Here is a 12839-nt window from a genome sequence, read left to right as displayed (position 1 = left end):
TTCTTATTAAATTTATTTCAGCAGGGTAAATAATCACTCTTGAGACAAAGGCCTCATGTGGGTGCAATGTCCAGAAAGGAAGTAATTCTGTTTAAATAGACAAATTCTATTATCCTGGGAAGAAGTTGTGGTCACTCACCTCAAGGGATTAATGGTCACAAATACATGAAGTCAGTGTATGTAGTGTTACATACATTCTATAAAAGATTGAAATCTCTCCCTCATGGCCATAACTTTTAAAAGTGTATGTTTAAAATTCTAATAGCAAGATGAATTAAGAGGTCTATACAAAACTCTAAGAAAACTAGTTTTCACTTAACTCAGCTGCTGCCAATTAGGATAAACATACTTGCATATGTAATTTGATGGACATGGCTCCAGACCTCAGTATTTACCTCTACGGAGGTATTTAATAGACGCTTAGTTGCTCATCACATGACTGTTTTGTGTCAATCATAAGTCAGGCTTTTTTCTCTTGTAAGGAACAAAATGCAACTGCGTATACTCAAGATCTTAGTAGGACAGTTCATTAGGATTTCTGATAAATACACAATAATAGCATTCAATAAAAAATGTTCATAAATACAAACTGAAACTGCAGCAAAAATCAAATATGGCAGACTTACTTTGTTTCCTCACACTTTGTTCAACACTGTCTTGCTTAGAGCTTCCCCTTCCAGTGTCATGTCTCCTATGAAGGAAACTGGTTAAGATACGGAAGGTTGAAAAGAAAGGCAACTGAAATCATATTTTGTTTGTTCCTTTTAAAAGTCCTTTCAAGATGGGGAAAATTCATGCATTTTCCATTATAATCTTAGAGCTCAATGATAGATATAGGCAGCTGCTTCAAGCTGGCTATGGTGTGCAAAGTTCACTGTCATGAATGATCAACTGCCAAACAGGAAAAAAATTAACAAATACTCACAAAGAGGGGGAGAATGTGTGGCAGTTTTATAAACACACTTTCCAATAAAGCGAACTGTGAACTATAGACTATTGCACATTTCAACATAACACAAGAAAAGTAGGGCATTCAAAAGATAATACACTCTGTAACATAGAAACATACTAATTAACTTGTGCACAGAAATCAAAACATGGATACAAGACACCACTGCAGTCAAACCTGTCTTATAGTCTGCTTATGTTTTTAGTGATCTTTAGGAACTGGTCCAAACTGATTATCAGCAATAAATTTTTTTGTTGTTTTTTTTAAAAAAATATTTTGAGACCACATTTTTGATACACATATATATAATTCTGTGGTCAAAAACAGACAGACTTAACTTTAGCGATACTAAATAAAAGTGCAAAAACATTCAAAAAATGAAACAAAAAATATGGAAGCATAAGCTAAAAAATTTCTGCATAGCTGAAATCCATTTAAAGCGAGTTCTTGGCAGGGGGTGCTGACAGGAGGAGAAAGCAGTTTTTTAAAATGTCTTCTGCATGTTCGTTTCAAATAATGCAAAAATGTCATTTTGTTGGCTTTTAAAATATTTCACAGGCAGTTCACTCCTGCATCCTTAGACACCATTGTTGTAGCAGTACCTCCATCTGCAAGGTAAACAGCAGTGTTGGATTTAGAGTGGACTGCCCTATCACTGCCATTGTTGTTGACTTCGCAGTCCAGTGGTTCAGTGGAGATGACCCATGTTGAAGGGCGCCACCTCTTAAGTGAATATGGAGTTTTCACACGTTTCTTGATCTTTTCTCCTGAGCCCGGTTTGCCATCTTGTGATGAGTCACCTACTGAAAATAAAAGTAGAAAATAAAATGTTACAAGAGCATGCTTGAGAGTTCAAGCTGGTTACATGTACATGTAGACTGAAAAAACAAATCCTGTCAAAACTAGCAATAGTGACAAGAGAGGTGACTAGTATTTATGTACAGTGGGTGCCATTAAAACAAAGGGCCAGATTCTGCTTTCCATTATTACAGTGTAAATCTGTAGTAAGTCCAGTGAAGTCACTTCAGTTACCCTATGCATATACTGGTGTTAGAGAGCAGAATCTAGCCCTCAGCATTTACATTCATGTGACTTTTGTAACCATGTGATGTTTCTGTACTTGGAATGGGAGACATGGCGCTACTGCAATATTACAGGGCAGTGAATGCTGAGTTTTTAAATGGTATTGTTACATCATTTACCTTTTAAATTCCATTTTACCTGGCAAATAGGTTCTTACGTACATGACCACAGACAAAACCTAGCTTTTCATTTTGAGGCCAAATGTTCTATTCTCTGATTTTCCTCAACCAGCACTTGAGTCTAGGATGGTGAAACCTTTAAGACAACTGCTTGTCACCTTTTCTGTGTTTAAATACCAGCAACTGGGATTTGACTGTAAAAAAACAAAACAAAACCCCAAAAAACCCCAACATCTTCTTTATTTAACCTGTAAAAGGATGAGGTAAGAGAAAAGTACTGCAATAAAAAAACCCAAAAAACAACCCAACAATTCATTTTACTAAATTAGAACAAAATGAAGCTAGAAAAACATTCCACCAGTGAATATTCAACTGTATTTCATGAGTGCTCTGTTGCTGGTTTGCACTCTTCCTTTCCAGAAAGTATCGGTGTGTTTTACATTGCTAACTTAAACGTGTGTGTCTCCTCAGTTTCTGCTGGGAAAGCCCCCCCATCCAAATAACTTCGCTAATATTATATTCTCTGTCTGCCTAAGCACATTCAAAGGCTTCCAATCACAGTTACCTTGGCTCCTTCCAAGAACACAGGGTATTTTGGAAAAAAAAATGTCCAAAGAAAGATAAACAGGCCTTTTCAATAGTCCCTTTGAAACTGAACAGAACAGGGAATAACTAATGGAGGCTATAACTAATGGAGAGCTTAGCTGTAACCTTTCATTACTTTTACCTTGCAGGGAAAAGACAAAAAGTCAATAGTGGCTTCTTGTGTCCTTTTGCTGTTGAAGCCCAAAGGGTGATTACAGTTATTCTGAAGTCTATTAAATGTGTTTATATCTAAAAATATGTTGCTTTATACTACTGTTGATTAACTTCTCATACACACACACACACACACACACACAGTGTAGATGAAATATTTACTATTACACTAGGATTCAGACAAAAGTTTGGAGCAGTCTGTAGTTTTTCTATCTAGTCTGAACCCCCTAATGGGACATACTGATCTTCCAGGTCTCAGCCCTGGTATCTAATGCTAATCATACGTGAGAGCTGCATACCAATAGTGGGTATCAAGACATCAGCTCACAGGATTGGAATATTTCAAGAAAAGTAACTTATATAACTGTAATTGTTGTTACTTACCACAATAAAATCAGATGTACTTATTCTGAGAAGCTAATAATAATATAGTACAACCAGACATTACAATAACTAGTTCCATATTCCATTATTTTTAAATCGTTTATTTTAACAACCCTGAAACATTGGGCAGGAGGAGAAAATGGGAGGCTTAGTTAGGGTCTCCAGTATGCCCAGGAGAGAAACAGGGACAGCAATAGCAGAGAAGCTCTGCAAAGAGGAAGAGCTGTAGAAGTGATTGGATTTGGAGAGTGAAAGCAGAATTGATTAGAAAGTGAACCAATTTATTCCAGAGGTGGGGGAGGCAGAAAGAACTGATATATTTTCAGGCCAGGGGCCACAAAATTAATTTAATAGGAGGAGTGAAATTATACCAATAGAAATTAAATATACATGCAATTTGGGGGGGTTTGGCTATTTGGGCTGTGAGACAATACAGGTATTTTTCATCCAGGCAGATATGCTTAATTCTCAGGTAAGAAAGTGTTTGGGAAATTTTTCGAGTCCTGTCAACACTTACACTGCAAGCTACTGCTGTCCAAAGTATTTGTGGCCGATAGATCTAGTGAATTAGGCCTCTGTGCTCTTCTAGTCTGGGTCTGCCCAGGATATGTTGTCATTCTCTGGGTGCCAAGTGTAGTAATGTCTTGCATTGGACATGGATTACTGTTGTTGTTATTGGTGTTTGTTCGGCCATTATCTAGCGGTCGCTCTCTCCTGTCCACTAGACGATCCAGAACACCTTCATCTTGGCCAACTTGCTGCTCCCGTCTCAGTAAGGGTTCATGCTCATCGGGGCTTGAGTTAATATTCAGCCGACTGTCTTCTCCACTGAACTGATTCTGCAGCATTTCCTGGGCCCTGTGTGCCACTGAACTGGTTGTCTGGCCAGATGGCACTACACCATTGGCATAGTGGGTTGCTACACCATGCGAGTTTATGCTTTGGCTTCTCCCGGCCACTCCATTCATGGTAACTGTTACCACATGAGGTTCTGCAGCATTGATAGTGTTCATCTTGGCAACTCCAGTTTCCACTTGCTTCAAGTTTGATTTGTGCTTGCCACCAAATTTCAGTCGTGGCTCCTTTGTTGAATTTTTGGGGTTTAAAGGTAGACTAGTTGGCCTCTTCGGAAGGTTCTGCTGCTTGGGTAGAGGGTAGACCTGAGTGGATGGGACATCTGGAATCAAACATGCTTGACCATTCCCAGCTTGTGTGAAGTCCTGCTGTCCTGTCACCTCTGCTGCAAGTTTGATCAGTGGGTAAAGCAAGCTGGAGCTGGTGCTGCTGAGTGGATCTGGTCCACTGAACTGTTTAAGGGAATGCTCCATCAGATTCTCATCAGAGCTCTCCTTTAGGTTCTTATCTACTTCTTTTGGATCCAGCTTGTTGGTTTCTAAGTCCTCCTCTGTTAGCTGAAGACAAACAGGAGTTGGTCCAACAGACTGCATGACATTTGTAGCATGTAGGTTTGTTTCATCTGAGTAAGGCATCTCAGATATGGTAGTCATGCCAGTGCTAGGAGTAAGGCCAGTTGTGTTGGTGGTAGTTGTGTTGGTGGACAAACTGGTGACACTAGTCTCAGGGCTAGGGATGCGAGCCTGTGCTTGCTGTCGTTCATAGTTAATGGAGTTTCTGTTCTTCTCCCCTGAAGTCAATGGTGTAGTGGACACTGAATGCTCAGAAGAAATGTTCTTCACTATACTGTCAGTGTGGTGGATTGAGTCTTCAATATAGGAGGAAGAAGAATAATCTGGATATGGCCTGATTTTTGGCACACGCCTGTGATGTGACAGGTTGCTTAAAAAAAATAAGAAAAAGAAAAAGTCTGACATTAAGATTTTTATATATATATTTATATATGTATATATATAAACAAACTGCCTTTCACCACTGAAGGTCTCTAATTTTCCCTTCATGTATAATCCAAAGACCAACTATTTAAGGAGTTCTGATAACACACTATAGCTTCCATGAAAAATTCTGGCTGCCATGAAATTGAACTAGTAGGGCAGCAGGTTTTATCATGGATATTATTTATGTAACAAAGCCTCTTAATTGTTTTTAAAGCCAAAAGTAAGGAATTTTGTCATCCCATTTGATGATTGCCCACTTCACAGCTGAGGCTCCACTCTAAGTGCAGTGAAGAGATCTTGGGGTGAGGGAGGCGAAGAGAGCCCTGCAGAGAGGATGGAGGAGATGACACAGGAAAAATCATGGAGTCGCAAATTATGATAAAAATCCATGATACATAATTTTAAACACAAGTTTAACATGATAAAACACACTGCCCTGGGTATCAAGAGTATCCCCAAACAGGATCTCTAGCATACACAAAGCATTAATATCAACTCAACTGACTCTCCTTCCCTTTGGATCATTTACAGTCAGAAAAGGCAAATACGTAGTCTCTCTCTCTGCAGGTCAGAATAATTATAAAGTCAATGCTGACCTTGTGGTTCCTTAATTGAAAAATACAGGACTGGGAATCTGAATGATTTCCTGAACTCATGTCTCTCAGCTGGCAGTGAACACACAAAGCTTTTAGCAGAAACATTTTAAACAGAAATTTCATGAATCATTTAGCAAGAGTTCTTGAAGACACTTCATAATCACTTCTTTATCTTGACTGTGAAAGTACAAGTCTGTTTTTCAGGTAGCTATATAACTCCGTCAGAAAGTCTGATCTTCTCTCTCCAAAATACAGTTGTTTACATCATAGGTGTATTGAATTTGAGGGAATTTGGGGACCCAAAGCTACAAAGAATCAGTTAATTGTGGATTCATATAGTAAGTTAGTGAACAACCTAAACAAAACTATGCAAAGTCCATATACACGCTAGCTCACACATGTTCATATAAATATGTGAGTTCCCAAGAATACCCAGCTACTATTAACATTCTAATCTCACTCCCAGGGTGACCTGTGTACTGAGGACAGCTGACTAACACCAGACTACTTCACTTCTTACCGCTCATTCTGCATGGCAGTAGACATAGGATTGACTGTTGGGCTGACTGATTTGTTCCTCTCCCAAATCATCATGAGTTCAGCCATCCGCTCTTCAGCACACTGGGCTGTCAGTCGAGCTTCAGCATCTTGGTCCCAACAGTCTTCGATTGTCTCTTTCAGGGACCTCACAGCCTGCAAGAGAAACTTTTTGTCAAATTATTCTCCTTTTTATGTTGTGTTTTTAATATACTTTCTTATGATTTAGAGTGATCTAGATAAAGTGAAATACTGACTTTTAGCCATAAGCTGGTGTACATTTTAATGAGAGAATGAAGGTAAAAATGAACAAATCTGTTCATTTAAAGTTAGTTTACACAAAAGAGTGAGAATTTACATGATACTATAATCCTAATACCCTTTATAATATATTACATTAAAAAACTATATATGGTCAAGCATTCAAAAGTGAAGAAATGCCAGAATTATGGTTGCCTGTGCAACCTTTCTTCTGGCTCTGGCGCATACGCATTATGATAGTCTTTAATTACATGATCACATAGGTTTTTTTTTTCAATTGGGGCCCTGCCTCATTCAGTGTACAGAATGCATAGTACTCAGGAATACCATCATTTTTATCCTCCTCATTCAATTGGTGGTCCCTGCTTTATTTTACTGGACACACAAAACATTTTCAAAACTGACCTCAATATTTCAGAGCCTCTTTTGAAAATGGGATTTATGTGTTTTTGAAAATTTTAATCTAAATTTCATGTTCAGTGTCATGCACAAGTACAGTGGCAGAGATAGACCTGAGCTCTCCTGTGACCATCACCTGCTTTAACCACAAGACCATCCTCTCTCTTCCTGCATTTCCCTCCCTGAACCATTACACATCTTCCAACTTCTAGAGCAAATGAAGCAGGGAATCTACAAACTGTTTCATTCACTACAGAACCCTGATTATTCCCCAGAGCACCATCCATCCTGTGCACCAAATGAGACAGGGCCCTATGGAAAAAATAGAATGTGATCATGTAATTAGAGATTGTATCATAATTCAAGTTCAGCAAAAAAAATTCTGCAAATAGTAAATTTGCCCAAAAATGCATTATGTGCAACTGTAAATGTCACACATCATGCATCATTGGTGGGGTTTGAACCCTGAAACTTTTGCACATAACACAAGGCAGTTATTTCCATGGGGTGGGGTGATAAAGATGGACCCCGCATAGGTCCCCAGCAGTCCAAGGTGCGGTCAAGAGGAGCCCAGCCCTCTCTTCCCACTCCTCCCAGGAGGTAGGGAGAGCTCTTTTCCCAACTGGTGCCCCTAAAGTGGGGAAATGGGCCAGTGGGACCATGTCCTGGGTCTGGAGGAGGTGTGGGAAATGACTAGAAAAAGCCTAGACTAGCTCTCTCCCCCACCCCTCCAAGATGTCAGATCCTAGTGCTCCTACTGAAGTGTGTGTACTGCTACTGATGATTATTTTGTAAGCAGCATAGGCCCAGCCTTAGATTAGAATGTACATTTTCAGTTATTATTTTGGAATGTTGCCAAAATCTTGGTGACAACACAAGAGAAATGGTAGTCACCTAAACATAACATAACATAATTAGCATTTAAAATGCAAATCTGTAAAATAACACAGCCCAACCTGAGCATCAATAAGTATGTCTTCACTGCAATAACACACCCCTGGCTGGCCCTATGTCACCTGATTTCGGCTTGTGGGGCTCAGGCTGTGGAGCTATAAAACTGCAGTGCAGACATTGGGGCTTGGGCTGGAGGCCAGGCTCTGGGACCCTCCCCCACCCTGGGATCCCAGAGCCCTGCCTCTAGCCTGGACCCAAACAGCTACACTGTAGTTCTATAGCCCCATAGCCCAAGGCCCACAAGCCTAAGTCAGCTGACACGGGCCAGATGCAGGTATTTTCATGCAGTGCAGACATACCCAAAGAGTCCAATCAACATTGTGAACTGGACTAGCTATAACTGTGCCAAACTTGGTTCTTCCAGAGCTGTATTTAACAGCAATGTAATAACAGTGCTGTAGTGAGAACAGTTGCAGCATAGTTTTCTTGAACAACATGGATGAAACTGTGCAACAGTTTCTACGTAGTTTCACTTTTTCAAAAACATCACAATGTCTTGCAATAACATTACTACAGTAAATTGTGCCCATATCTGAAATGGTTTAAGACATGCTGACACATGCGAGAGCAGATATGGCCTTAGGTCATATCACCTGCAGAGTGCAGGTCATTACATGTTGACTACCAAAGTGTCTGATGGTTCAAAAAGACAATTTCAGCCATTGAAATAATACAACTAAAAAATCACTTTTATTAAAAGCCAAATATTTAGCCCATTTATTTTTTTTTACCCACAATTTCTCTCATCACTTTGACTATTTTTATATTTGTTGTGAAATAAACATGTAAATCATCATACTTTGCATTTTCTATCTTTAATAAACAGCCTAAAGATCACCCACAATTTATAGAGATTATTTTAACTCAATTACTAAGTAGGGAGTAATGTGCAACAGAGACTCTCAGTGCTGTATGGGCTCAGTGCAACAGACATAAGTTGGGAGATTTTTCTCATCTCCTAACCAGAAGACTGCCTTTTTTATATTTTTTGAGAATATAAAATTTTCACATGAATATCAAATTAATAAGAAGCATGATATATCTTCAATTTGGTAATATTTATCAAATGATCAGTGAAAGCTGTAGGCTCTGCAAATGCTGAAGAATATACATCTTGGCAAAAGAAGATATAATTTAAGAAACTACTCAGCTTTACAATTCTTATGTTGCTTAGCTTCAATAGCAAATACTATGTAATTTTTACTAGCTAAAATTTTGGGGCATTCTTAGTTTATAAAATTTCCAGATATGAAATGTCTTGATATTTCTGTCTTGTTTATGTTGAAATTTGGGCACTTGGCATATACAAATATAATGTGCTTTTGCACCTATAATACCTAAAAATCCAGTGGTAATTACGATATTTCTCTTTTAAAACCCCTAGTTTTAAACTGAAGTGTTTTATAACAATGAATTCTTTTAAACTGAATTCAGTATTTTTAAAAGTCCAGCCTGGAGCAGCTCTAGAACTTTAAATATTAAATGTCAAGTAGAAGAAAAATGTATTCAACATCTGGCTTTGAAAAGTGAGAGCATGACTTAGCTGGCTCAAGCAAATGCTTCTTTTTAACTTTCTATCTCACCAGGCTGTTCTCTTTCCAAGCTTCTGGGAATTTGGGTCGTTGCTTTTCCCTAGATACCAGTACTTGCATATCTTCAAAAGTGGGATGGTTTCCAACTTCTGTCTGGAATGCCATCTGGTACTCTGGCACCGACTCCCCTGTTGGGAAAGAAAAACAAACAAACAAAAACCCCATAATGAAATCACAGCTATAAGAAAAAGAACAGTGAATCAAGAACTTTTACAGGGGAGGAGGTGGCATGGAGGTTGCTCCCAATGATGTTTTTTCCCCTTTCCCTTAAAACAGAATTTTTAAATTAACAACATGTAGTTGAGTTAGTTAAATAAGAACAAGTCATTGTTTAGAACTACCCTGGGAGGCACTCAGAACTTTGCCCAATTGATGGGTGCATTGGCAACTGGCCAGGAATCTGTGGGACACATCTAATTTGTATGAAACAAAACAGATTGTATTTAATATTGGAAGGAGGCACAATAAGACTATAGGTCCCTGCATGCAACGTACAGCTGTTCGGCTATAGATGGAATACTACATGCCAGCACCGGTTAAATCCACAAGCTACACCTCAGAAATAAATACAAGAGTGGCTCTGGGCTGCATTCCCATGGGTTCCACTTGACCTGCCCATTTCCCCTTCTACCATATTACAGGCACTGAGTGAGTTTTCAGGGGACACTGGTATCAAAAAAGTTTAGCATAAAGTTCAGCTAAAGGAGTAGCTGTGAAGATCCCCATTGAATCATCGCAACTTTCCATGAACACTCAAAAGGGCTGTTTGAGAAAAACCTGGGATGCTACATCAATTCAATGGGCTGCACATACTGATGGTTAACAGGGCAAATGAACTATACAAGGACATGTGTTTCATCCATGGCCACTGTATTACAACTGAGTACACTGTACTAATTTCAATGAAATCCTTAACACTAGATGGCACTGAGATAATGGTGATAGACAGTTAAGAAAAATCTATTCTGTGACACAAGTGTAATGGATTGTATTTTTAAAATGTGAGAACACAAATTTGGTTTCTGATCCATGTTTTTTATTAACTTCATTATTTCAATCAATCCTTCAGTTACCTGGGAAGAGGTCTGTGCATCTCATGAAGATCTCCCAGTAGATAAGGCCTAGTGCATACATATCTACTTGTTTCAGAGCAGATTCACAGTCCCTCAAGTTCACTGCTCCTTCTAGCACTTCAGGAGCCATATAGCGGATTGTACCAACCTGTAGGAACAAACGGTTGCACTCTTAACTCACAAGGTAAAGCCTACATTTGACTCAGTTTATTACAGATCTTATTTATTATTCTTACCCTACCTTGTGTTTTCTATCATTTAGAAGAAAAAGCAGTTACTTCCATTATGTATATCCTTGGACTCTAGCCTCTTATCACCAGCCTAGTCACAATAAAACTTTTCCTGCACTATGTTGCTTCTGTTGTACTTATCAAATACATGCAAAATAAATGATTATGTCCCTTTTTATTGAACTTTTTTCTTTAAGGCCGCTAACAATTTTCCCTGCTTACAGTGTCCACTGCAACATCCTCTATTACCTACTGAAACACTGACAGGTGTTCATGATATTTTGCTATTTATATGCTATGCATTATTATATAACTGCGATACATAGATCTAATAAATTGTGTCCTCATATTCAGCAGGACACAGTGGAAAGCCTTTGATAGAGGAATGATAATTTCACAAGTAACTTCACTTTATAGCAGAGTATTTTACGGTAACAGGAGATAACCTATTATCTGCAGGGAAAATAATTCATCTTCTTCACCTAGGAACGTTGGCAGGGCCTCCCCTTATTTCCTGCAGGTTCAGGGAACGTTGACAACTGTATGCCTACTCGCATGTCTATCTCCACACATATTTACTCTCACTGGGGAATAGATAGCACAGTCAGACCAGCCCTTCTTCGTTACCCATTGGATAGGGTTAGGTGCCAGGGACTGTTCCTTATGCTTGCCCTTTAAAAAGTGGTAACTTATTCTCTCTCTGCTTCTTTCTTCAGTTAGGCATTGAGTTCTGTATTTCTAGAAAATTAACATCTAAGCAATACGCATTATTTATTTATAGTATATTACTATTATTATGATTATTATTATAGCTGAATTCCAAGGGAATTAGATTAACACAGTTGAACACACATTGAGAAGTGAGACTTCACTGTAAGGGAATTCAAAGTCCACTGAAATGGACTGAAGCACTCTTCTTCACTTAAAGCAGTGCTTCACTATAATTGAGTCTCCTATATTCAGATTTCACTGTATTCATGCTTCTACAAGTTACAGAAAGCAGATTCTTAAGCATCCTTGCATGGGCCATCACCCCCCACTCTCCACAACCAGACCATATAATGATGTTCAGGGGATGATGGAAGGGTCTAAATGGCTTGTAGAAAGCTGGAAGTGGGACATGGAGACTTTACTTCTATGCTACTGCTTCAAATCCAGTTGAGGGTTCATTACCATCTGAAGGGTGTTTGGGGCCTATAGGAAATGAACTAGCAATCTCAGTACAAGACCTAAAGACTGTGTATCCACACCACAACAAATCATTGCAATTGCACCTATGTTTACAGATCTCAACAGAGAGACAAACGATTGAATTGCTATGGAGAGTCAATTACTCTCTGGGACCTAGCAGTGGTCTCCCCAAGTTTGGACCAAGGGGCTTTTGTGGGAAAATGTGCACTGCCACTGACCTGTCAGACCTATTCTATTGAAAGAGGACTTCCAACTCCATGGCTGTCCATATGTCCTCTTTCAAAAACACCACATTTGTTTTAAAATATTTTATTAAAACGGCCAAAGAATCTCATCACCCCAATTTTATAACCCACTCTTTTCAATATCTCCCCTTCATAGAAATTGTGCAGCCACTGGATTTACCCTATGACTTGAGGAGCAAGTATCTCAATATTGCTTCTAAATTCATTTTTCTCTTGCTAGATACCATTTACAGATGCCCATCATTGTTTTTTCTTAATTCATGCTCACCTCACTAATGGCTGCATTGTCCTCCTCGCCCGGACGTACCAGTCGATTTCCAGTTAATCTCATGGATAATCCAAAATCACTAATTACACATGTTCCATCATTCTTCACCAATACATTACGGCTGTTCAAGTCGCGATGGGAAATTGCAGGTTTATAATGGTCTATTTGGATAGATGGAAGTGTTCATTATTACTTGAGTAGCTCTACTGCTTGGCAAAAGAGGAACCAAATTGTGTTTTCTCGTTTTTTATTGAACTTTTTTCTTTAAGGCCGCTAACAATTTTCCCTGCTTACAGTGTCCACTGCAACATCCTCTATTACCTACTGAAACACTGACAGGTGTTCA

At 38.9% G+C, this 12839-nt stretch overlaps 2 protein-coding genes across 4 annotated transcripts in view; one reads left to right on the top strand and one right to left on the bottom strand.

The window, feature by feature from the left end:
• Positions 1–12839, bottom strand: part of BMPR2 (bone morphogenetic protein receptor type 2) — a 178739-nt gene that overhangs the window by 7053 nt on the left and 158847 nt on the right. For 2 of the 3 annotated variants that reach the window (XM_084643388.1, XM_084643387.1), the window contains exons 8-13: positions 12494–12654; positions 10560–10707; positions 9478–9614; positions 6264–6436; positions 3812–5091; positions 1361–1752 (exon numbers count right to left, since the gene is read on the bottom strand). In XM_084643388.1, coding sequence (XP_084499514.1) covers positions 1502–1752; positions 3812–5091; positions 6264–6436; positions 9478–9614; positions 10560–10707; positions 12494–12654 — 2150 coding nt within the window. In that variant the 3' untranslated portion in view covers positions 1361–1501. Of the gene's footprint in view, positions 1–626; positions 1753–3811; positions 5092–6263; positions 6437–9477; positions 9615–10559; positions 10708–12493; positions 12655–12839 lie in introns of those variants that run through there. The other variant, XM_084643386.1, reaches the window with a different exon arrangement.
• Positions 1–12839, top strand: part of LOC311528396 (uncharacterized protein) — a 69266-nt gene that overhangs the window by 39146 nt on the left and 17281 nt on the right. The gene's annotated exons all lie outside the window — the stretch shown is intronic.

Source organism: Lepidochelys olivacea, assembly GCF_965140295.1.
Source record: "Lepidochelys olivacea isolate rLepOli2 genome assembly, chromosome: 11".
In the NCBI taxonomy this organism is placed as follows: domain Eukaryota; kingdom Metazoa; phylum Chordata; order Testudines; family Cheloniidae; genus Lepidochelys; species Lepidochelys olivacea.
The sequence above is the reverse complement of the archived record's forward strand: the minus strand, read 5'-3'. Positions and strand labels throughout refer to the sequence as shown.